The sequence below is a fragment of the Lampetra fluviatilis genome, chromosome 52 (assembly GCF_964198595.1).
Source record: "Lampetra fluviatilis chromosome 52, kcLamFluv1.1, whole genome shotgun sequence".
Taxonomy (NCBI): Eukaryota; Metazoa; Chordata; class Hyperoartia; order Petromyzontiformes; family Petromyzontidae; genus Lampetra; species Lampetra fluviatilis.
Window position 1 is genome coordinate 9,264,456 of NC_136326.1, and position 25,533 is coordinate 9,289,988.

At 55.8% G+C, this 25,533-nt stretch overlaps 1 protein-coding gene across 1 annotated transcript in view; it reads left to right on the forward strand.

The window, feature by feature from the left end:
- Positions 1-2,103: 2,103 nt before the first annotated feature.
- Positions 2,104-25,533, forward strand: part of LOC144949023 (phospholipase B1, membrane-associated-like) — a 33,848-nt gene continuing 10,418 nt past the window's right edge. Inside the window, exons 1-7 of the mRNA XM_078878808.1 lie at positions 2,104-2,167; positions 8,499-8,569; positions 9,203-9,296; positions 13,363-13,421; positions 14,985-15,052; positions 15,421-15,464; positions 25,503-25,528. Coding sequence (XP_078734934.1) covers positions 2,104-2,167; positions 8,499-8,569; positions 9,203-9,296; positions 13,363-13,421; positions 14,985-15,052; positions 15,421-15,464; positions 25,503-25,528 — 426 coding nt within the window. The remainder of the gene's footprint in view (positions 2,168-8,498; positions 8,570-9,202; positions 9,297-13,362; positions 13,422-14,984; positions 15,053-15,420; positions 15,465-25,502; positions 25,529-25,533) is intronic.

Genomic DNA, 25,533 nt, shown 5'->3' on the forward strand with positions numbered 1-25,533 from the left:
CTCTCATCACCCCTCTTCACCCCTCTCATCACCCCTCTTCACCCCTCTCATCACCCCTCTTCACCCCTCTCATCACCCCTCTTCACCCCTCTCATCACCCCTCATCACCCCTCTAATCACCCCTCTTCACCCCTCTCATCACCCCTCTTCACCCCTCTCATCACCCCTCTAATCACCCCTCTCATCACCCCTCTTCACCCCTCTCATCACCCCTCTTCACCCCTCTCATCACCCCTCATCACCCCTCTAATCACCCCTCTTCACCCTCTCATCACCCCTCTTCACCCCTCTCATCACCCCTCTTCACCCCTCTCATCACCCCTCTTCACCCCTCTCATCACCCCTCTTCACCCCTCTCATCACCCCTCTTCACCCCTCTCATCACCCCTCTTCACCCCTCTCATCACCCCTCTTCACCCCTCTCATCACCCCTCTTCACCCCTCTCATCACCCCTCTTCACCCCTCTCATCACCCCTCATCACCCCTCTAATCACCCCTCTTCACCCCTCTAATCACCCCTCTTCACCCCTCTCATCACCCCTCTTCACCCCTCTCATCACCCCTCTAATCACCCCTCTCATCACCCCTCTTCACCCCTCTCATCACCCCTCTTCACCCCTCTCATCACCCCTCATCACCCCTCTAATCACCCCTCTTCACCCCTCTCATCACCCCTCTTCACCCCTCTCATCACCCCTCTAATCACCCCTCTCATCACCCCTCTTCACCCCTCTCATCACCCCTCTTCACCCCTCTCATCACCCCTCTTCACCCCTCTCATCACCCCTCATCACCCCTCTAATCACCCCTCTTCACCCCTCTAATCACCCCTCTTCACCCCTCTCATCACCCCTCTTCACCCCTCTCATCACCCCTCTTCACCCCTCTCATCACCCCTCTTCACCCCTCTCATCACCCCTCTTCACCCCTCTCATCACCCCTCTTCACCCCTCTCATCACCCCTCTTCACCCCTCTCATCACCCCTCTTCACCCCTCTCATCACCCCTCATCACCCCTCTAATCACCCCTCTTCACCCCTCTCATCACCCTCTTCACCCCTCTCATCACCCCTCTAATCACCCCTCTCATCACCCCTCTTCACCCCTCTCATCACCCCTCTTCACCCCTCTCATCACCCCTCATCACCCCTCTAATCACCCCTCTTCACCCCTCTCATCACCCCTCTTCACCCCTCTCATCACCCCTCTTCACCCCTCTCATCACCCCTCTTCACCCCTCTCATCACCCCTCTTCACCCCTCTCATCACCCCTCTTCACCCCTCTCATCACCCCTCATCACCCCTCTAATCACCCCTCTTCACCCCTCTCATCACCCCTCTTCACCCCTCTCATCACCCCTCTAATCACCCCTCTCATCACCCCTCTTCACCCCTCTCATCACCCCTCTTCACCCCTCTCATCACCCCTCTAATCACCCCTCTCATCACCCCTCTTCACCCTTCTCATCACCCCTCTTCACCCCTCTCATCACCCCTCATCACCCCTCTAATCACCCCTCTTCACCCCTCTCATCACCCCTCATCACCCCTCTAATCACCCCTCTTCACCCCTCTCATCACCCCTCTTCACCCCTCTCATCACCCCTCTTAACCCCTCTCATCACCCCTCTTCACCCCTCTTCACCCCTCTCATCACCCCTCTTCACCCCTCTCATCACCCCTCTTCACCCCTCTCATCACCCCTCTTCACCCCTCTCATTACCCCTCTTCACCCCTCATCACCCGGGGGTCGGCGGCGGTGGCGCTGGGGGCCACTGGGGGGGTCGCTGGGGGCCACTGGGGGGGTCGCGCCGGCGGCGTGAACTTTGCGCCTCGTCGCGTGAATCTCCACGCGAGATCGCAGAGATAACAGCCCGGGGGGGAGGGGGCACCCCGGGGACTGCTACTTAAGACGCGCAAACACACACAGGCTCACCCTCACACCCTCACACTCACCCTCACACTCTCACCCTCACTCACCCTCACCCTCACAACACTCACCCTCACTCTCACACTCACCCTCACCTTCTCACACTCACCCTCACACTCTCACCCTCACTCTCACACTCTCCCTCACACTCTCACCCTCACACTCTGAGGAGATGGAGCGGAGTCTCGGCTGGCGCCTCGTGGCGGTCGCCGCCTGCTGCTGCCTCCTGCCACCAGGTGCAGTCCACTCACCACCATCACTCACCACCATCACTCACCACCATCACTCACCACCATCACTCACCATCACTCACCACCATCACTCACCACCATCACTCACCACCATCACTCACCACCACTCACCACCAACACTCACCACCATCACTCACCACCATCACTCACCACCAACACTCACCACCATCACTTACCACCATCACTTACCACCATCACTCACCACCATCACTCACCACCATCACTCACCATCACTCACCATCACTCACCACCATCACTCACCACCATCACTCACCACCATCACTCACCATCACTCACCACCATCACTCACCACCAACACTCACCACCAACAATCACCACCATCACTCACCACCATCACTCACCACCATCACTCACCACCATCACTCACCACCAACACTCACCACCAACAATCACCACCATCACTCACCACCATCACTCACCACCATCACTCACCATCACTCAGCACCAACACTCACCACTATCACTCACCACCATCACTCACCACCATCACTCACCATCACTCACCACCAACACTCACCACCATCACTCACCACCATCACTCACCACCAACACTCACCATCACTCACCACCATCACTCACCACCATCACTCACCACCATCACTCACCACCAACACTCACCACCATCACTCACCACCATCACTCACCACCATCACTCACCACCATCACTCACCACCAACACTCACCACCATCACTTACCACCATCACTTACCACCATCACTCACCACCATCACTCACCACCATCACTCACCATCACTCACCATCACTCACCACCATCACTCACCACCATCACTCACCACCATCACTCACCATCACTCACCACCATCACTCACCACCAACACTCACCACCAACAATCACCACCATCACTCACCACCATCACTCACCACCATCACTCACCACCATCACTCACCACCAACACTCACCACCAACAATCACCACCATCACTCACCACCATCACTCACCACCATCACTCACCACCATCACTCACCATCACTCAGCACCAACACTCACCACTATCACTCACCACCATCACTCACCACCATCACTCACCACCATCACTCACCACCAACACTCACCACCATCACTCACCACCATCACTCACCACCAACACTCACCATCACTCACCACCATCACTCACCACCATCACTCACCACCATCACTCACCACCAACACTCACCACCATCACTCACCACCATCACTCACCACCATCACTCACCACCATCACTCACCACCAACACTCACCACCATCACTCACCACCATCACTCACCACCAACACTCACCACCATCACTTACCACCATCACTCACCACCATCACTCACCATCACTCACCACCATCACTCACCACCAACAATCACCACCATCACTCACCACCATCATTCACCACCAACACTCACCACCATCACTCACCACCATCACTCACCATCACTCACCACCAACACTCACCACCAACACTCACCACTATCACTCACCACCATCACTCACCACCAACACTCACCACCAACACTCACCACCAACACTCACCACTATCACTCACCACCAACACTCACCACCAACACTCACCACTATCACTCACCACTATCACTCACCACCAACACTCACCACTATCACTCACCACCAACACTCACCACCATCACTCACCACCAACACTCACCACCAACACTCACCACTATCACTCACCACTATCACTCACCACCAACACTCACCACCAACACTCACCACCAACACTCACCACCAACACTCACCACCAACACTCACCACCATCACTCACCACTATCACTCACCACTATCACTCACCACCAACACTCACCACCATCACTCACCACCAACACTCACCACCAACACTCACCACCAACACTCACCACTATCACTCACCACTATCACTCACCACCAACACTCACCACCAACACTCACCACCAACATCCACCACTATCACTCACCACCATCACTCACCACCAACACTCACCACTATCACTCACCACTATCACTCACCACCAACACTCACCACCATCACTCACCACCAACACTCACCACCATCACTCACCACCATCACTCACCACCATCACTTACCACCAACACTCACCACCAACATTCACCACCATCACTCACCACTATCACTCACCACCAACACTCACCACTATCACTCACCACCATCACTCACCACCATCACTTACCACCAACACTCACCACCAACACTCACCACCATCACTCACCACCATCACTCACCACCATCACTTACCACCAACACTCACCACCATCACTCACCACCATCACTTACCACCAACACTCACCACCAACACTCACCACTATCACTCACCACCATCACTCACCACCATCACTCACCATCACTCACCACCATCACTCACCACCACCACTCACCACCATCACTCACCAACACTCACCACCAACACTCACCACCATCACTCACCACCATCACTTACCACCAACACTCACCACCAACACTCACCACCAACACTCACCACCATCACTCACCACCATCACTCACCACCATCACTCACCATCACTCACCACCATCACTCACCACCATCACTCACCACCATCACTCACCAACACTCACCACCAACACTCACCACCATCACTCACCACCATCACTCACCACCAACACTCACCACCAACACTCACCACCATCACTCACCACCATCACTCACCACCATCACTCACCAACACTCACCACCAACACTCACCACCAACACTCACCACCAACACTCACCACCATCACTCATCACCAACACTCACCACTATCACTCACCACCAACACTCACCACCATCACTCACCACCAACACTCACCACCATCACTCACCACTATCACTCACCACCATCACTCACCACCAACACTCACCACCAACACTCACCACCAACACTCACCACCATCACTCACCACCATCACTCACCACCATCACTCACCACTATCACTCACCACCATCACTCACCAACACTCACCACCAACACTCACCACCATCACTCACCACCATCACTCACCACTATCACTCACCACCAACACTCACCACCAACACTCACCACCAACACTCACCACCATCACTCACCACCAACACTCACCACCAACACTCACCACCAACACTCACCACCATCACTCACCACTATCACTCACCACCATCACTCACCACCAACACTCACCACCAACACTCACCACCATCACTCACCACCAACACTCACCACCAACACTCACCACCATCACTCACCACTATCACTCACCACCAACACTCACCACCATCACTCACCACCAACACTCACCACCATCACTCACCACCATCACTCACCACCATCACTTACCACCATCACTCACCACCATCACTCACCACCATCACTCACCACCAACACTCACCACCAACACTCACCACCATCACTCACCACCAACACTCACCACCAACACTCACCACCATCACTCACCACTATCACTCACCACTATCACTCACCACCATCACTCACCACCAACACTCACCACTATCACTCACCACCAACACTCACCACCAACACTCACCACCATCACTCACCACCAACACTCACCGCCATCACTCAGCACCAACACTCACCACCATCACTCACCACCATCACTCACCACCAACACTCACCACCAACACTCACCACCAACACTCACCACCATCACTCACCACCATCACTCACCACCAACACTCACCACCAACACTCACCACCATCACTTACCACCATCACTCACCACCATCACTCACCACCATCACTCACCATCACTCACCACCATCACTCACCACCATCACTCACCACTATCACTCACCACCATCACTCACCACCAACACTCACCACTATCACTCACCACCATCACTCACCACCATCACTCACCACCAACACTCACCACCAACACTCACCACCAACACTCACCACCAACACTCACCACAAACAATCACCACGAACACTCACCCCTAACACTCACCCCTAGCACTCACCACGAAGACTCACACTCCTCACCCATAGCACTAATACTCACCCCTACCACTCGCACTCACCTCTAACGAATAGCCCTAACGCTCACCCACAGCCTAGATCCCAGACAGAGTTCACGAGCACGCAGCCCGCAGTCGTAAGACTGAACCCGCGGTCATAGCGCTCACGCAGCCCTGACCCATAGCTGCATCATTAATTCATAGCTCTGACCCCAACCCAAAGCCCTGACCCCAACCCATAGCCCTGACCCCAACCCAAAGCCCTTACGCCAACCCAAAGCCCTGACCCCAACCCATAGCTCTGACCCTAACCCATAGCCCTGACCTCAACCCATAGCCCTGACCCCAACCCATAGCCCTAACCCCAACCCAAAGCCTTGACCCCAACCCAAAACCCTGACCCCAACCCAAAGCCCTTACGCCAACCCAAAGCCCTGACCCCAACCATAGCCCTGACCCCAACCCATAGCCCTGACCTCAACCCAAAGCCCTGACCCCAACCCATAGCCCTGACCCCAACCCATAGCCCTGACCCCAACCCATAGCCCTGATCCCAACCCATAGCCCTGACCCCAACCCATAGCCCTGACCCGACCCATAGCCCTGACCCCAACCCAAAGCCCTGACCCCAACCCATAGCCCTTACCCCAACCCATAGCCCTGACCCCAACCCAAAGCCCTGACCCCAACCCAAAGCCCTGACCCCAACCCATAGCCCTTACCCCACCCATACCCCTGACCTCAACCCAAAGCCCTGACCTCAAGCCATAGCCCTGACCCCAACCCATAGCCCTGACCCCAACCCAAAGCCCTGACCCCAACCCATAGCCCTGACTCCAATCCATAGCCCTGACCCCAATCCATAGCCCTGACTCCAATCCATAGCCCTGACCCCAATCCATAGCCCTGACTCCAATCCATAGCCCTGACCCCAACCCAAAGCTCTGACCCCAACCCATAGCCCTGACCCCTACCCATAGCCCTGACCCCAACCCATAGCCCTGACCCCAACCCATAGCCCTGACCCCAGCACATAGCCCTGACCCCAATCTGTAGTCCTGACCCCAACCCAAAACCCTGACCCCAACCCATAGCCCTGACCCCAACCCATATCCCTGACCCAACCCAAAGCCTTGATTCCAACCCAAAACCCTGACCCTAAACCAAAGCCCTGACCCCAAAACCCTGACCCCAACCCAAAGCCCTGACCCCAACCCAAAGCCCTGACCCCAACCCAAAGCCCTTACCCCGACCCAAAGCCCTGACCCCAACCCAAAACCCTGACCCCAACCCATAGCCCTGACCCCAACCCATAGCCCTGACCCCAATCCCTAGTCTTGACCCCAACCCATAGCCCTGACCCAAACCCATAGCCTTGACCCCAACCCAAATCCCTGACCCCAACCCATAGCCCTGACCCCAATCCATAGTCTTGACCCCAACCCATAGCCCTGACCCCAGCCTATAGCCCTGACCCTGAGTGAGTGAGAGCTGTGAGAGTCGCTGCTGGGAAACTTCTCACCTCGGGCTCGACTGCCGGGTGGCGGTGGTGGCACAGTGGAGACACTCGCACCTGAGTTCAATACCCGACTAGAGCGCCTTTCCGCGTGTAGTTTGAATGTTCTCCCCCTGCTCTGCAGTGTGAGTGAGCGTGTGTGCCGTGCCCGCCTTCAAAGGTGCTGCTCACTAACAGAATTTGCCCCCAACAGTCTGTTCAGGTTATACGGGGGATCTTTGTCTTTGTGAGTGTGTGCGTGGAGTTTGTATTCTCTCTCCCTGTTTTGCGTGGGTTTCCTCCGGGCTTAAAACACGCGCACATTGGAAACGGTGGAGATAAACAACTGTGGAGCATTCAGCCCCCCAATTAGTCCCCCATGAATGCTGAACGCACCCCTACAGCGAGTGATGGTTATAACAGTCAGAAAGTACTTGTCATGTAGATGTTTAGAGACACCCACAGACACAATCGGGTACCACAAGACAAAGACCACCTGTGTAGCCTTCAACAAACTGTTGGGGCAGGTGCTGTTAGTGAGCACCTATGAAAGCCGGCGCAGTACACGAGTTGATGGGTGGCCAGCACCACGCCCGGCCGCCTTTGTCTTCCCAATGCCGATGTTTACAAACCACACCGATTACTTATTTCAAGTCGAGTCGATCTATGAGAGGCCAAGAACCGGTTCAGATTATCCATAACCGCTGCGCCACCGCTCCCCACACACATACACATGCGGACACACACCCCTGTCACCTCACCGTAACCCCACTGTGACCCTTGTCACCCTACCGTGACCCCACTGTGACTCCTGTCACCCTACCGTGACCCCACTGTGACCCCGCAGGTGTCGGTGCGGAGTCGCGCTCCTACCAGGAGGCATTTAATGAAATCCTGAGACTCTCACAGCTGGGGCTGGTGAGATCCTCACCACTCCTCACTATTCCTCTCCACTCCTCTCCTCTTCTCACCACTCCTCACCACTCCTCACCACTACGTAGAGCTCCTCGCCACTTCCTTTACCCCTAACTCACCTTGTCCGCCTCACCACTGCCTCCTGGGTCACCCCTTGGGACTCCTGTGACCCTGCATGACCCCTCGGTGTGACCCAGTGACCCCGTGACCCGTGTGTGTGACCCTGCATGACCCCTGTGTGACCCGTTGTGGCCCCATATCCCTTTTGTGTGACAACCTGACCCTTGTGTGTCGGACCCTGCGTGACCCCTATGTGTGACCCACTGTGATCCCGTGAACCTTGTGTGTGACCCTGCATGACCGTGTGACCCGTTGTGGCCCCATATCCCTTTTGTGTGACACCCTGACCCTTGTGTGTCGGACCCTGCGTGACCCCTATGTATGACCCACTGTGATCCCGTGAACCTTGTGTGTGACCCTGCATGACCGTGTGACCCGTTGTGGCCCCATAACCCTTTTGTGTGACACCCTGACCCTTGTGTGTCTGACCCTGTGTAACCCCTGTGTGACCCGCAGTGATTCCGTGAACCTTGTGTGTGACAACGGGACCCTTGTGTGTGTGACCCCGTGACCCAGGAGGAGGACCTGGTTCCTGACCCCAGAGCTGAGTCGCCCAAGAACGTGTTCCCGTGTCGAGCGCTGGCGCCCTCCGCTTCCCGTCCCACATCAGGTGCCCCCATGGGACCGAAGAGACATTTAGGGGTTGTAGACGTTGAGCATAGAGACCCGTAGACTCACATTGAGACCCAAAGACCCACACAGAGACCCATAGACTTACACAGAGACCCATAGACTCACACAGAGACCCATAGACTCACACAAAGACCCAAAGACCGACACAGAGACCCATAGACTCACACAGAGACCCATAGACTCACACAGAGACCAATAAACTCACACAGAGACCCGTAGACTCACACAGAGACTCACACAGAGGCCCATAGAGTCACACAACAAGAACAACCGCCATTCGCCACTAAGTGGTGGTGACGTCACCACAGCGCTTGTGCCTGGCTATGTGCACGTTGAGGCCACGTGAAGTGTCGAATGCCCACTGGCAGGAGGTCACGGGGCAGACCCTGATTCCACAGGTCTACTGACTGAGATGACTGGCTGATGCACCACCTGTACCCCCTACTGTGCCAACTTGCCATGCATTAGCCACCCGGCGCTACACTCATTGTTGTGAGCGTCATTCCCCTGCCCTCCGTTGTTGCTGGAGGGCGACTCCCTCCAACTTGCCAATAGCAGCGTCCTTCACAAGGCTCCTCCACAGAAGCCGATCTTAACACCATTGGTACCAGTTATCGGCAAGTCCACTCAGCTCCACGTCCTCCTGTACTACATCACTCCATCTTTTCTCTAGCCCGTGTCGCACTCATTTAGCCCCCTCTATCTGGCCGAACAAAAGCTGTTTAAGCATCCGATGGCTGGCTATGCGGGCTACATGACCCAGCCAACGCAGCCTTGCCTGCCGGAGGAGCTCACCGATGAGACTTTGTCCAGATCTTTCAAGGATTTGTGAGCTCCTCACACAATCCAGCCTGGTTAAACCCAGGATGGATCGTAGGCAGGCCAGCCTAAATGTTTCTAACTGGCGAAGAGAAGGGAGGCCATGACTGTGGCCGAGAAGACCTGAAACTTCATGTGGAACAACAGACCAGGTAGCTTCCACACAACGTTACGCAACTGATGAAAAGATAATGCTGCTCGACTTATTCGGAGTGAGACCTCTGCTGTCAAACCAGAACCGGTCATGAGCACACTGCCCAGGTATGGGACTCTCCACTCTCTCCACTACTGCCCCATCACCAATAGGGAGTTGCGGAGATGGAGTGTCTGATGGTGCAAAATACCCAGGCAGGTGCTTAGTTTTGGTGGGGCTGATGGTAAGGCCCCACCTCTTAGTGGCACGCTCCAGGTTCAGCAGCTCCGACTCCTCGTCTGAGTGAGCAGCAATTACCAGATCATCGGCATATGTAACATTTTTGACCAATAGGGAGCCATCCCTTGACCACACCCGGGCATTGATCAGCCTCCCATTGCATCTGTACCAGATGGAAATTCCTCTGGTACAGTCATCGAAGGCTTCACGAACTACATGGTCGAAATCGATGTTAAATAATCTGGGAGCCAGAGGACATCCCTGTCGCACTCCAAGGTGACAAGGGAATGGCTCCAACTCCCGGCCACGTAGTTTTACCTGGGCCCACTCACCATCATGAAGGTACTTAATGATCGTGAGCATAGAGTCAGGGACTTCGAAAGCACGAATAACCACCCAGAACCCAGGCCTACTGATAGCATCTTTTCAGGACCGCCCTTTCCTGAAACCACATTGGGGCTCCGCAAGCCTCTTCTCAGCGTGCCTGGCAAGGCGATTTTGAATAATCCTTGCCAGGACCTTTTCTGGCACACCGAGGAGTGAGATGCCCCTGTAGTTATTACAGTCTGTGCGGTCCCCCTTCTTAAAGAGGGGGACCACCAGGGCATCCTTCCAATCCTGCTGAACCCGTCCAGTGATCCAGACTGTTATTATGATGTCATGTAAGGCTGTCTGTGCACAAACACCACCCTCCCTCAGGATTCCACACGCCCATTTACCCTCGACATCAGGAGGAATGGGGGACAATGCCAATCTCAGCTGCAAGCGATAATGAAATTCGTGCTTGCAACTTTCATCAGCTAGCTGAGACAAGGCCACTATGGGTTTGAAGGTGTTCATCCACCACCGGAGTGGAAGAATGGCAGGCGCATCTTACAGATGACAAGTCGATGGTCAGTGGGCAGATCAGCTCCACGGTAGGTCCTGGTGCCAAGGACACGGCCCCTCATCACTATATAGTCCAGCAGATGTTCTTGCTTGGACCCGGCATGCATCCATGATGTTGTGTGGATGCGCCGATGCCGGAACAACGTATTGGTAATTACAAGCCCATGGGCTGCACAAAAGTCTAGCAGCCTCCTACCGTTGTTATTGAGCTAATTTGGGCCATGCCTTCCAATCACTCCAGACCAGTTGCCAGCATCATGACCAACTCGGGCTTTAAAGTCACCCAACAGGATGACTCTATCCCGAGGGGCCACTTTAGCTAGCACCTGTGACAGGAAGTCATAAAAGGCATATGACTCATCGGCCCTTGCCTGCATCCCTCCACTGATGTTCATCTTCGGTGGGGGCAGAAGTAACCATGACCACCACTCCTCGCCTCTGGTTGATGGGAAGGCGAGCCCAAAGTATCCTGGGGCTTACAGCTTCCCACACCTCACCGCCACACTCCCACGCCCCCTTCATTTTTTTGTTTAGAAGAAGAGCCACTCCCTGTTGTTTGGCAGTCTCCTGCCCCGAGAAGAGGACTGTCCACCCCTCATGGTGGCAGGAGCCAGAGCCGGTCCACCGGACCTCCTGAATACCACAGAGTTCCCGACAGAGAAGTGACAACTTCTCCTCCACAGTGAACCCCGAGGGTAAAGATTCAGTCTCCTGTCTCTGCCAAATTGGGTGTGGTCAGGAGACGGCATCGATGCCTGTCCCCCCGGGCCTCCGGCACAAGCTTCTGCGATATCTTGGTAATTTATTTGAAGGTGGAGGGGTTACCAGCCCATCGCACCCGTCCCGAGCCCCCATTTGGCTGCTATGGTGGCTACAAACGCCATGAGGAGAATGGCAAATCGATATTGGCCCTCCCCCCATGGCACTGCTCACCACAGTGTTAACGTCCAGCACAAACGAGGCGGTAGGTGCTTGTTTTGCTGGACCCATAGACTCACACAGAGACCCATAGACTCACACAGAGACCCATAGACTCACACAGAGACCCTTAGTCTCACACAGAGACCCATACACTCACACAGAGACCCATAGACTCACACAGAGACCCATAGACTCACACAGAGACCCATAGACTCACACAGAGACCCTTAGTCTCACACAGAGACCCATAGACTCACACAGAGACCCTTAGTCTCACACAGAGACCCATAGACTCACACAGAGACCCTTAGTCTCACACAGAGACCCATAGACTCACACAGAGACCCTTAGTCTCACACAGAGACTCAGACAGAGGTCCATACTCACACAGAGACTCATAGACTCACACACAATAGGTGCTCGCTAACACCACTTGCTCCAACAGCCTGCGTGGGTTACATGGGGGATCTTTGTCTCGGACCGCGTTCGTGAACACAAGGCAGATCTGAAACACGGTAGGACCAATACCTCTGCCGTTGCCGATCATTGTTTGAACGCTGTGGGCTCACACGAAATAGATTTTTCCAAGACAGATGTACTCTGCAAACTTACCGACTACCTTCAGAGATTTGTTCATGAAGCCATCCAGATATATAAACACAGACACAACTTCAACCGAGAGGATGGGTACAAACTAAGCAATCATTGGAAGTACGTTATTAACCAGTTAAAGTCTTAACTGCCTATGTCAGCTATTATTGCACATTAACATAGCCACTTCCGTGCCCTCGTCGCTCTCCTCCTTTTCTACAGTTACATGCTAATTTCTCACATTAACATCACTCGCCCGGCCACTTCTTTAGGACCCTTGGGCTACACCCATTTCAAACATTTTAAAACAGTCTGCCTCAGCAGCAGACTATGCTTTCACACCTGATGACGGACGCTTGTGTTGCGCCCGAAACGTCGTGATTTATTTTATTTTATACCGACGTGACTTTACCGAAACAACCAAAGAGTACGATCTTTGTCTTCGTTACAGTTCACAGCCTCAGGCCGTCCGACATTAACGTCGTCGCAGCTCTGGGCGACTCTCTCACGGTAACGAATCACATCCACACACATCATCACATCATCATCAAATCGTCATCATCACATCATTATCACATCCAAATACGTCATCACATCATCACATCATCATTACATCATCAAATCATCATCACATCATTATCACATCAGCACATCATAATCACATCATCCCATCCACACACATCATCACATCCATACACATCATCATCATATCCACACACATCACCATCACGTCATCATCACATCCACACACATCATCACATCCACACACATGATCACATCCACACACATCATCAAATCCACATATATCATCATCACATCACATCCACACACATCATCATTATATCCACACACATCATCATCATTTCCACACACATAATCATCACATCCACACACATCACCACATTCACCATGAAGTGGTGGTGACGTCACCACGGTGCTTCTGCCAGGCTAGGTGCACTTTGAGGCCACATGAGTTGTCGAGTGCTCGCTGACAGGCGGTCATAGGACAGACCCAGGTGCCATGGTTTGGCTGACTGAGTTGACTGGCTGATGCACCACCTGTGCCCCCTACCGTGCCAACTTGCTGTGCTTTAGCCACTCGGTGCTTCGCTCGTTGTTGTGAGCGTCGCTCCTCCGCCCTCCATTGTTGTTGGAGGGCGACTTCCACCAACTGCCCAGCAGCGTCCTTCACGAGCCTCCTCCATATAGGCCGATCTTGACACTGCTGGTACCAGTCATCGGCAAGTCCACTCAGCTCCATTTCTTCTCCAGCCCGTACTGCGCCCATTTAACCCCCTCTATGCGGCCAAAGAGAATCTGCTTGGGCATGCGGTGGCTGGGCTTGAGGGCTAAATGACCCAGCCACGCAGCCTCGCTTGCCGGAGGAGCTCATTGATGGGACTGTGTCCAGATCTTTCAAGGATTTGTGAACTCCTCACACATTCCAGTCTGGATCCAGGATGGATCGTAGGCAGGCCAGCCTGATTGTTTCACACCAGCGCAGATGTTTCACGTTTCGCAAGCAGAGAGAATGGAGGGTATAACTGTGGCCGAGACAACCAGGAGCTTAGTATGGAGCGAAAGATAGCTTCCACACAGCGTTACGCAGCCGATGAAACGATAATGCCGCACGACTGATTTGGAGTGAGACCTCAGCTATCAAACCGGAGCTGGTCATAAGCACACTGCCCAGGTACGGGAAACTCTCCACTCTCTCCACAACTGCCCCATCACTCATGGGCAGTCGAGGGAGGGGAAAATTTGACATCACATTCACACACATCATCACCATACATCACCACAAAACATCACACCCACACACATCATCACCATACATCATCACACATCATTACATCCACACATATCATCACCATACATCACCACGAAACATCACATCCACACACATCATCATAATCATTATCGCAGCCACCGTCCACATCATCACGCCGCACACACGGCACCCACTTCATCGGGACATGCTCGCCAAACTACTATGCGAGTGACGAGGTGAGTGATTGAATGGTGAGGTGAGCGACGAGGTGGTGATGACGAGGTGTTGGTGTGCGTGTGCAGGCGGGGTTTGGAATGCAGGGCACGGGGGTGCTGACTCTGATGAAGGAGCACAGGGAGCGTGCGTTCAGGTGAGCAGACCACCAACAGCCGCAGTTCGCGGCGCTTGTGCCAAGCTAGGTGCACCTTGAGGCCTGCGTGAAGTGTCGAAGGCTCGCTGATGGCAGACCCTGCAGGTGCCGTGGGTTGACTGACTGACATGTTACAACGTGTCGGTGTGGTTAATGCAGACACGATTCCTTGTGAAAGGTTTCAGTTTGGTGTTTAACATCTTAACACCTGTTTTGTTGCCAGAAAAAAGGGGAAAAACCTATTGTCAAATACAATCATAGTTTATTCGTTTTAAATTTATATCCGGCCAAACAAAATGTGGTTGGGGCTATGCGGTGGCTGGGCTTGCGCTCAACACGTCTCCACCCACGTGCTCTTTGTCTTGCAGCATCGGCGGATGGGAGACCTTTGAGACGGCCATCACCCTGCCGAGTGAGTTCCTCCTCGCTACTGACCACTCGCCTCATACGCTCTCGCTTCAGCTCTGATCTCTACTCAGTTGTTGTTGTTTGTTGTTCTCCTGCTTCTGTTCCCGATTGCTACTTGCTTGTCTGCTGTGCCAAGTTTCCGTGGACTCAAAACTAAATTAAAGACGAGCCACACAACATTGCAAGTGTGGCCACGCAAGCCAAACTATGGAGCGTGCGGTAAACCAGTAGAGACCCATAACGATACGGAGAGACACATCGAGACTAATGGAGACCCATACAGATGTAATGGGTATGGAGACACTTGTAGAGGTAACTTTTTCATTACGATACAACACCCCAACAGTCATGATACTCTGTTACAGCCTAGGGGCACAGCCTAGGGACACAGCCTAGGGACACAGCCTACAGACACAGCCTACAGACACAGCCTACTCCTAGCGTGCCTGACACTGGCTACGCTCTAGGGTCCTCCAGCTACAATTACTCTAGGGGAGGCTACCTGACCCGACCCAGCCAAGGTGCGGGTCTAGACTCCGGCTTCCACGGAACTCGCCCTTACAAGGACGTAGAGCCGGGAGTCCCAGAGTCCCACCACTGGCCCGCACAGCGTCCCGGCACTTACAAGGACAAGTGGGGCGAGGGGGTCCAGAGTCCTAAGCTGGCTGGTCTTGGGTCTTGAGCTTCGACTGGTCTCGATCGGCTGGGGAGGTCCCCTTTTATGCCCCTTTGCCCATCGAGAGTGGCATTGCGTGGGATCGCAGATCCCCCGCAGCCCCCCCCCCCCATTGGTGGCGCCGAGGGGATTAGCTGTCTGGGGTCCCCATCGAGGGGTGGCGTTGTGTGGGATCGTAGATCCCCTGCAACCCCCCCCCCCTCCTTGGCGGTACGGGGCACCCTTGCAGATGGACCTCGTCTACCACTGCCGGTAAGCGTGGCCCATCTACGGCACTACACAGATACATGGAGACCCATACAGATGTAGAGGAGTGAAATACGCGGTGCGCACAGTTAACCGAGGGCAACTGAGGGCAAACAGGTGCGCGTGTGCAACGTGAGGTTTGCACGGACAAACCCCCAGTTGTTAATCAGCGAAGCGGGTGCAAACGGGGTCGACCGGTTGTGCACCTTGAGACCGGTGGTGTTGCCAGGGAGACGGGAGAGAGCTTAAAGAGACGGACGAGAGGTCTCGGATAAATAGCAGAGGGATATAAGGGCTGTTGCTGGGGACGAAGAGTGAAGACATCTCACCGCTGCCGCTTCAGCCGTCAATGGGACCTCAACCCTCACGTCGTCGCCGAGACGCTGTGTGCGGAGACGCTGTGTGTGAAGACGCTGTGTGTGAAGACGCTGTGTGCGATGACGCTGTGTGGGAGGTCGCTGTGTGCGGAGTCGCTGTGTGTGAAGACGCTGTGTGTGAGACGCTGTGTGTGGAGACGCTGTGTGCGAAGACGCTGTGTGTGAGGACGCTGTGTGTGGAGATGCTGTGCGCGGAGACGCTGTGTGTGAAGACGCTGTGTGTGGAGACACTGTGTGCGAAGTCGCTGTGTGCGGAGATGCTGTGTGCGGAGACGCTGTGTGTGGAGTCGCTGAGTGCAGAGACGCTGTGTGTGTAGACGCTGTGTGCGAAGTCGCTGTGTGCAGAGACGCTGTGTGCGGAGACGCTGTGTGCGGAGTCGCTGAGTGCGGAGACGCTGAGTGCGGAGACGCTGTGTGTGAAGTCGCTGTGTGCGAAGTCGCTGTGTGCGAAGACGCTGTGTGCGGAGTCGCTGTGTGCGAAGTCGCTGTGTGCGATGACGCTGTGTGTGAAGGCGCTGTGTGTGAAGACGCTGAGTGCGGAGACACTGTGTGCGAAGTCGCTGTGTGCGAAGTCGCTGTGTGCGAAGTCGCTGTGTGTGATGACGCTGTGTATGAAGGCGCTGTGTGTGAAGACGCTGAGTGTGGAGACGCTGTGTGTGAAGACGCTGTGTGTGGAGATGCTGTGTGTGGAGACACTGTGTGCGAAGTCGCTGTGTGTGGAGACGCTGTGTGTGAAGACGCTGTGTGTGGAGACGCTGTGTGTGAAGACGCTGTGTGCGGAGTCGCTGTGTGCGGAGTCGCTGAGTGTGGAGACGCTGAGTGCGGAGTCGCTGAGAGACGCTGTGTGCGAAGACGCTGAGTGTGGAGACGCTGAGTGCGGAGTCGCTGAGAGACGCTGTGTGTGAGGACGCTGTATGCGAAGATGCTGTGTGCGAGGACGCTGTGTGTGAAGACACTGTGTGTGGAGTCGCTGTGTGCGAAGACGCTGAGTGTGGAGACGCTGTGTGCGGAGTCGCTGTGTGCGAAGACGCTGAGTGTGGAGACGCTGAGTGCGGAGTCGCTGAGAGACGCTGTGTGTGAGGACGCTGTATGCGAAGATGCTGTGTGCGAGGACGCTGTGTGTGAAGACACTGTGTGTGGAGTCGCTGAGTGCGGAGATGCTGTGTGCGGAGTCGCTGTGTGCGGAGTCGCTGTGTGCGAGGACGCTGTGTGTGAAGACGCTGTGTGCGAAGTCGCTGTGTGCGGAGATGCTGTGTGCGGAGACGCTGTGTGTGGAGTCGCTGAGTGCAGAGACGCTGTGTGTGTAGACCCTGTGTGCGAAGTCGCTGTGTGTGGAGACGCTGTGTGTGGAGACGCTGTGTGTGGAGTCGCTGTGTGTGGAGACGCTGTGTGCGGAGTCGCTGAGTGCGGAGACGCTGAGTGTGGAGACGCTGTGTGCGGAGTCGCTGTGTGCGGAGACGCTGTGTGCGAAGTCGCTGTGTGTGAAGTCGCTGTGTGTGAAGACGCTGTGTGCGAAGTCGCTGTGTGCGAAGTCGCTGTGTGTGAAGTCGCTGTGTGCGGAGTCGCTGTGTGCTAAGTCGCTGTGTGCGAAGTCTGTGTGCGAAGTCGCTGTGTGTGATGACGCTGTGTGTGAAGGCGCTGTGTGTGAAGACGCTGAGTGTAGAGATGCTGTGTGTGAAGACGCTGTGTGTGGAGATGCTGTGTGTGGAGACGCTGTGTGCGAAGTCGCTGTGTGTGGAGACGCTGTGTGTGAAGACGCTGTGTGTGGAGACGCTGTGTGTGAAGACGCTGTGTGCGGAGTCGCTGTGTGCGGAGTCGCTGAGTGTGGAGACGCTGAGTGCGGAGTCGCTGAGAGACGCTGTGTGTGGAGACGCTGTGTGTGAAGACGCTGAGTGCGGAGTCGCTGTGTGCGAAGACGCTGAGTGTGGAGACGCTGAGTGCGGAGTCGCTGTGTGCGAAGACGCTGAGTGTGGAGACGCTGTGTGCGGAGTCGCTGTGTGCGAAGACGCTGAGTGTGGAGACGCTGAGTGCGGAGTCGCTGAGAGACGCTGTGTGTGAGGACGCTGTATGCGAAGATGCTGTGTGCGAGGACGCTGTGTGTGAAGACACTGTGTGTGGAGTCGCTGAGTGCGGATATGCTGTGTGCGGAGTCGCTGTGTGCGGAGTCGCTGTGTGCGAGGACGCTGTGTGTGGAGACGCTGTGTGCGAAGTCGGTGAGAGCAGAGCTGCTGAGTGCAGGATAAGTGAGGTGAAAGAGTGCGGAGAAGTTAAACATAAGTGACCGTATAGATAGTTATAAGAGTGCCTACAACTGGTGCAAGAATAGGTGAATAAAGTGTAAGCAGGTGACTTGTTACAACGTGTCGGTGTGAGTAATTTTGGAGACACTACACAGATACATGGAGATACATACAGATGCATATTCGTATATACATATGTAGTGGTGGTATTGACGTGCGCCGACTGTGACAGTGATGGATCACGGGGCGGCGCGGGGTGCGGGGTTGGGCACGCGTTGTGGGCGTGGTGTGGACGCGCGCGCCGGGAGTGACAGATGACGGGGCGGCGCGGCGTGAGTGGTGAGGCACGATGAGATGTGGGAAAAGAGGATCGTAGCCAGCGCCCGGCGATTGGTCGAATAAGTGGGTGCTCGCAGCGACGTCCGCAGGTGGGGTATAAAGGGGGACGCGCGAGAGCACTCGGGAAGAGTTACCCAGTTGAAGACCCGAAGACGGAGCTGAAGACCTAGTGCTCCGAGTAGCTCAGTGGCGTTAGTCGCCGAGTAGCTAAGTGGATGTTGGTCATCCGAGTAGCTCAGTGGGCGTTAGTCGCCAAGTAGCTAAGTGGGTGTTTGTCACCTGAGTACTAAGTGGATGTTGGTCATCCGAGTAGCTCAGTGGCGTTAGTCGCCGAGTAGCTAAGTGGATGTTGGTCATCCGAGTAGCTCAGTGGGCGTTAGTCGCCAAGTAGCTAAGTGGGTGTTTGTCACCCGAGTACTAAGTGGATGTTGGTCATCCGAGTAGCTCAGTGGGCGTTAGTCGCCAAGTAGCTAAGTGGGTGTTTGTCACCCGAGATACTAAGTGGGTGTTTGTCACCCGAGATACAAAGTAGGTGTTAGTCACCTGTGAACGAGTTTGATAAAATAAAGAGTGTGTTACCCGTGAAGTCGTCTCCCGCCGAGTTACTACATTACAACTGGCGTCAGAAGTAAACCTGTCTTCAAGAAGTATGGACACAAGGAAGACTACCCGTACCCACGAGCGAGGTCGGGATGACGACGGCGTACCGGGGACACCGACCTCGGGAGTAGAGGACGAGGAGTTGCCGCCGATGCAGCACTTCGCGGTGATGGCCGACGCTCCGCTTGCCTCCGACACCAGCCTCCAGGACGCGCACTCCCGGTTGGCGGAGTTGCTACTCGCCGCCGCTGCTGTCTTGGCCGACATCTCCGTTCCGGCGAGCGGAAAAACGGCTGCGGGGGTCGTGGAGGAAGCGACGTTGGAGGATTCCCGCCAAAAGGCGCTTCGCGCCAAAAGTCTGGAAGTTGCCGCCGTTTTTGGGGGGCCGCCACCGATTGGCGGGAAAGACGGACGCCACGTGGCCGGACACCTCCGCGCAGCGCAGCCCACGTCATCAGCGCGCGCCGGAGCCCTCCATTTTGCGCCTGACAACCGAGCCGACATTTTACACAACTCCAGCGGAGCGCGGGAAAATCTCTCCGACGTCGACGACGATCGGGTCCTCCAGCAAAGATTGCCCGCGCTGTCGGCGTTCAAGGCGGATGGGGGCGACTGGGGAGCCTTCCAACGAAGGTTCCTCGCTCATCAGGAGATGTCGGGGTGGTCCGACACCACTGCCCTGCGTGCGTTGCCAGCGATGCTTGACGACGACGCGCTTGCAGCCTTCACATCTGCTGCAAGGTCGTCCCGCTCTACGCTCCAGGCCGCACTACACCTGATGGCGAAGGTGTTCGGGGCGCCCTCCACGTGTCGCCACCAGTTCTACGATCGGCGGAAGGTGGCTGGAGAAACGACGCTAGCCTACCGCACGGCACTACTCGCCTTGGCGGACGCAGCTTTTCCCCGCATGGATAAGGAGGGGAAGGACGCCATGGTGACGGAGCAGCTGCTGGTGTTGGCCCACGAGTTGGGGGTCCCCATCAACGTGGCGGACGAGATGGATATCTGCTCCCTGGCGATCGCCACGAGCATTCACGCGTACGAGGTCCTCAAACGCAGGCCGGGGGTCGTCTGCAATTTGGCGGGGAACGCGGTACTGGCAGCCACGATCGCCGAACCTCAGCCAGCTGCGGTGCAGGAGCAGGCCTTCGCTGCATCGCGTCCGGGGGAGTGGAGAACGGGAGGTCGTTCGCCCACACGTTCGCCCCGCAAGCTGGAGCAACCGAAACCTACGACGTCCGTCGTCTGCTACAACTGCGGCCTTCGGGGTCACGTCGCAGCCGGGTGCCGGGCCCCGCGTCAGCGCGCCACAGGACCACGTCGGGACGACGACCAGGGCCACAAGTCATCCCAACAAAACCCGGCAAGTCGCGGCACCTCACACGTTCGGTCCACAAACACGGCACATTCGGGTCGCCGCTTCGCGGTGGGGGGTTCGCGGCTGGGTGCCGGGGGTTCAATTCGGCGAGGGGGGTCCGTACGCGGCCCGCAAGCAGTCGAGTGGTCCGAATTGGCCCACAGGATCGTGGCTGCGTCGGCCGGGTCGTCCGTGGTAACGGGGTTCATTGACGGGGTTGAGGTCCGGGTGCTTGTTGACACGGGTGCGTCGGCCACCATCATCTCGGACCTTATTTATAACATTCTTCCCGTTCAAAGTAGACCCCTTCTGCCAGTAGACGTGCCATTTAATGCGGCGAATGGGGGATCCCTGGGGATCATCGGCCAGATTCGGGCGACTATTTGCATTGGTGACATCAAATTGGCGGGCCCTATTTTTGTATCATCATCGCTGGCCGTTCCCTGTTTGCTAGGTACGGACTTTTTGTCCAGAATGCCCATCAAAATTCTCATAGATCAGGCCTGCATTGAGCTTCCGTCAGGTCGGCGGCTTGCGTTCTTGACGAGCCCTACCAAAATACGCACGGTTTGTGCGACGGTGCAGGCGCTGGCAACTCAGACTGTAAGGGTGCCCCCGGGATCGAAAATGTTGGTACCCCGTCGGTTGAGGAAGCCACTCGAGGTGGGCGCGGTGGCACAGGGGGGGCCGTTGGGGCCGTCTAACAGGGCCAGAAGGGGCCTCGACTTAGCGGTTGCTCAAACCATGGTGAGAGGGGACAGTGAGCCGTTCGTAAGGGTCCTGAATACGGGGTCGCGGCCGGCCGAAATTGCGCAGGGAACGGTGCTGGCTCACGCCGCGCCGCTACCCGTTGAGGAACGGCTCGTGTCTCAAGCGGATTTCACTGTCGAGTCGCATCCTCCAAGTGATGAGGGGACAGAGTGGTTGGACTCGTTGTGTGCCGGTTCTGCTAACTTGTCCAAAGTGCAATTGGGAGTCGACGCTCCCACGGGGAGGGATTCGCTGTTGTCATTGCCCCTCATTGAGTGGGGCCGTCTCCAAATGTCCGACAGCTCCCTACTTACGCTACGTCGAAAAGTTGGCGCTCCCGAGGTAGGGGATGCGCGGGTCGGATCCTGGGTGTGCAGACAGGGCCTTTTGATGAAGTGGGACAACATGTCCCGGGGTCACGTGCTCGTTGTGCCTGTTGCTATGCGGGGTAAGGTCGTTCTGGCAGCTCATGAACGGCTCATGCATCTGGGTTTTCTAAAAACGCTCGCCCTAATCCAGCGAGACTATTATTGGCCGGGGATGGGTAACGACGTGGCGAACATTCTTAAGGGATGCGTAGGGTGCGCCGAAAGAAAACCGCCACCATTGGCAGCTAATCCACTGCTGAAATCCATTCAAGTTTCGCGCACAAACGAATTGGTTGCGTTGGACATCTTGGGGCCCTTTCCTGCTACACCGAGGGGAAATAGGTTCCTGCTGGTTGGCGTAGAATACTTCACCCGATGGCCCATGGCATGGCCACTCGCCAACCAGTCGGCTGCAGCGGTGGCGGACGCCTTCGTCCAGGGTTATGTTTTGGACAAGGGCGCCCCCGAACGCTTGCTGACGGATCAAGGAAATAATTTTTCGAGCGGTTTGTTGCGCGAGGTGTGCGACCTGTTGGGTACAATGAAAGTGCGTACTTCCCCCTACCACCCGCAGACTGACGGGATGGTTGAGCGTCTGAACAGGACGATTACGTCTATGTTGTGCCAACAGGTCTGCGACGATCAGGTTGATTGGGACTTACAGGTGCCGGGGGTACTCGCGGCCTATCGAATGGCCCCTCATGCGGCGACGGGGTTTTCCCCATTTTTTCTTATGTATGGGCGGGAGGCCGATCCGGCCATGGACGTCCAACTGGGGATTTCCCAGCCACGTGCAAAATCTAAATTGGCAGACCACATCAAATTTAATATCGCAAAATTGACTGAAGCACGGGAGGCGGCGAGGTTGAATTCGCGGTCGCGGCAAATTGCGAACGAGAGATTGCATGAGCGGAGGGTGCATACGCATGATTGGAAACCAGGCGATAAGGCCTGGCTGCATTGTCCACATGCACCGTTGGCTACGTCCCCCAAGTTGTTGAGACCTTGGAGGGGACCGGTGGAAATTGTGCGGGTTGCACGACCCCAGAGTATACAGATTAAATGGGAAAAACGCCGTTGGTACGTGCACCCCTCCCGACTGAAGCCCTATACGGCACCGTGTGACCCCGTTCTGTGCCGTAACGACCGGGCGTGTGATGTGACCGTCGACTCGGGGAGGGAGGTGTCGCAGGCTGCTCCTCACGTGTTTCCACCTGACCCACCCCCAGGTGCCTCGGGCTTGACGGCTGCTAACCGTCGGGAGCCTGAACCCCGGGGCACGCACGGGTCCTCGATGCCTGGCCGATGTCTTCCTGAACCGCCGGCACGACGGACCGGCAAGGCGGACTCGGGCTAGGTCTCAACAATTTTCATGAAGACGTTTTTTCTCTACACCGAGCTCGCCCGGTGTTCCCCTCTGCCGGGGTAATGTCCCGTTGTAGGGACGCTCGGAAGAAGAAGGGGACACTGCACGAGTCGAAAGAAAAATTTTTTTTCCATTTATTTTCCTTTTTGCATACACATTGCTATTGTCACTCGCCGGTTTGTATATATTGTTCTATTGTCGCGGTGGCATTGGTTGAGGGTTGCGGATGGTAGTGTTCGCGTCGTGTTGTGTTGTTAGGTTAGTTGTTGTTCTTGTTGTTGTGTTGTGTTACGGGGCACACAGGGGGGTTTGTATATTTTTATAGCAGCCGGGGCGGCTGCGAGCTATGTGGTAGGGGGTGATGTAGTGGTGGTATTGACGTGCGCCGACTGTGACAGTGATGGATCACGGGGCGGCGCGGGGTGCGGGGTTGGGCACGCGTTGTGGGCGTGGTGTGGACGCGCGCGCCGGGAGTGACAGATGACGGGACGGCGCGGCGTGAGTGGTGAGGCACGATGAGATGTGGGAAAAGAGGATCGTAGCCAGCGCCCGGCGATTGGTCGAATAAGTGGGTGCTCGCAGCGACGTCCGCAGGTGGGGTATAAAGGGGGACGCGCGAGAGCACTCGGGAAGAGTTACCCAGTTGAAGACCCGAAGACGGAGCTGAAGACCTAGTGCTCCGAGTAGCTCAATGGCGTTAGTCGCCGAGTAGCTAAGTGGATGTTGGTCATCCGAGTAGCTCAGTGGGCGTTAGTCGCCAAGTAGCTAAGTGGGTGTTTGTCACCTGAGTACTAAGTGGATGTTGGTCATCCGAGTAGCTCAGTGGCGTTAGTCGCCGAGTAGCTAAGTGGATGTTGGTCATCCGAGTAGCTCAGTGGGCGTTAGTCGCCAAGTAGCTAAGTGGGTGTTTGTCACCCGAGTACTAAGTGGATGTTGGTCATCCGAGTAGCTCAGTGGGCGTTAGTCGCCAAGTAGCTAAGTGGGTGTTTGTCACCCGAGATACTAAGTGGGTGTTTGTCACCCGAGATACAAAGTAGGTGTTAGTCACCTGTGAACGAGTTTGATAAAATAAAGAGTGTGTTACCCGTGAAGTCGTCTCCCGCCGAGTTACTACATTACACATACATACTCATAGATATCCACAGAGACTCATAGAGATAAGTAAAGACACATAGAGACCAACAGAGACTCAAAGAGATACATCGAAAAACATGTTTGTGACCGTGAGCTCTAACTCCCCTCCCCCCCCTGGATGACCGTGACCCCTGCCTGTCCCCTCCCCCCCCTAGTTGACCGTGACCTCTGCCTGTCCCCTCCCCCCTAGTTGACCGTGACCCCTGCCTGTCCCCTCCCCCCCTAGTTGACCGTGACCTCTGCCTGTCCCCTCCCCCCCTAGTTGACCGTGACCCCTGCCTGTCCCCCCCCCTGGTTGACCGTGACCTCTGCCTGTCCCCTCCCCCCCCTAGTTGACCGTGACCTCTGCCTGTTCCCTCCCCACCTGGTTGACCGTGACCCCTGCCTGTCCCCTCCTCCCCTAGTTGACCGTGACCCCTGCCTGTCCCCTCCCCCCCTGGTTAACAGTGACCTCTGCCTGTCCCCTCCCCCTTAGTTGACCGTGACCTCTGCCTGTCCCCTCCCCCCTGGTTGACCGTGACCTCTGCCTGTCCCCTACCCCCCTAGTTAACAGTGACCTCTGCCTACCCCCCCCCCCCCCCCCGTCTAGATATTGTGCGTGCTGTGGGTGCGGCGGCCCT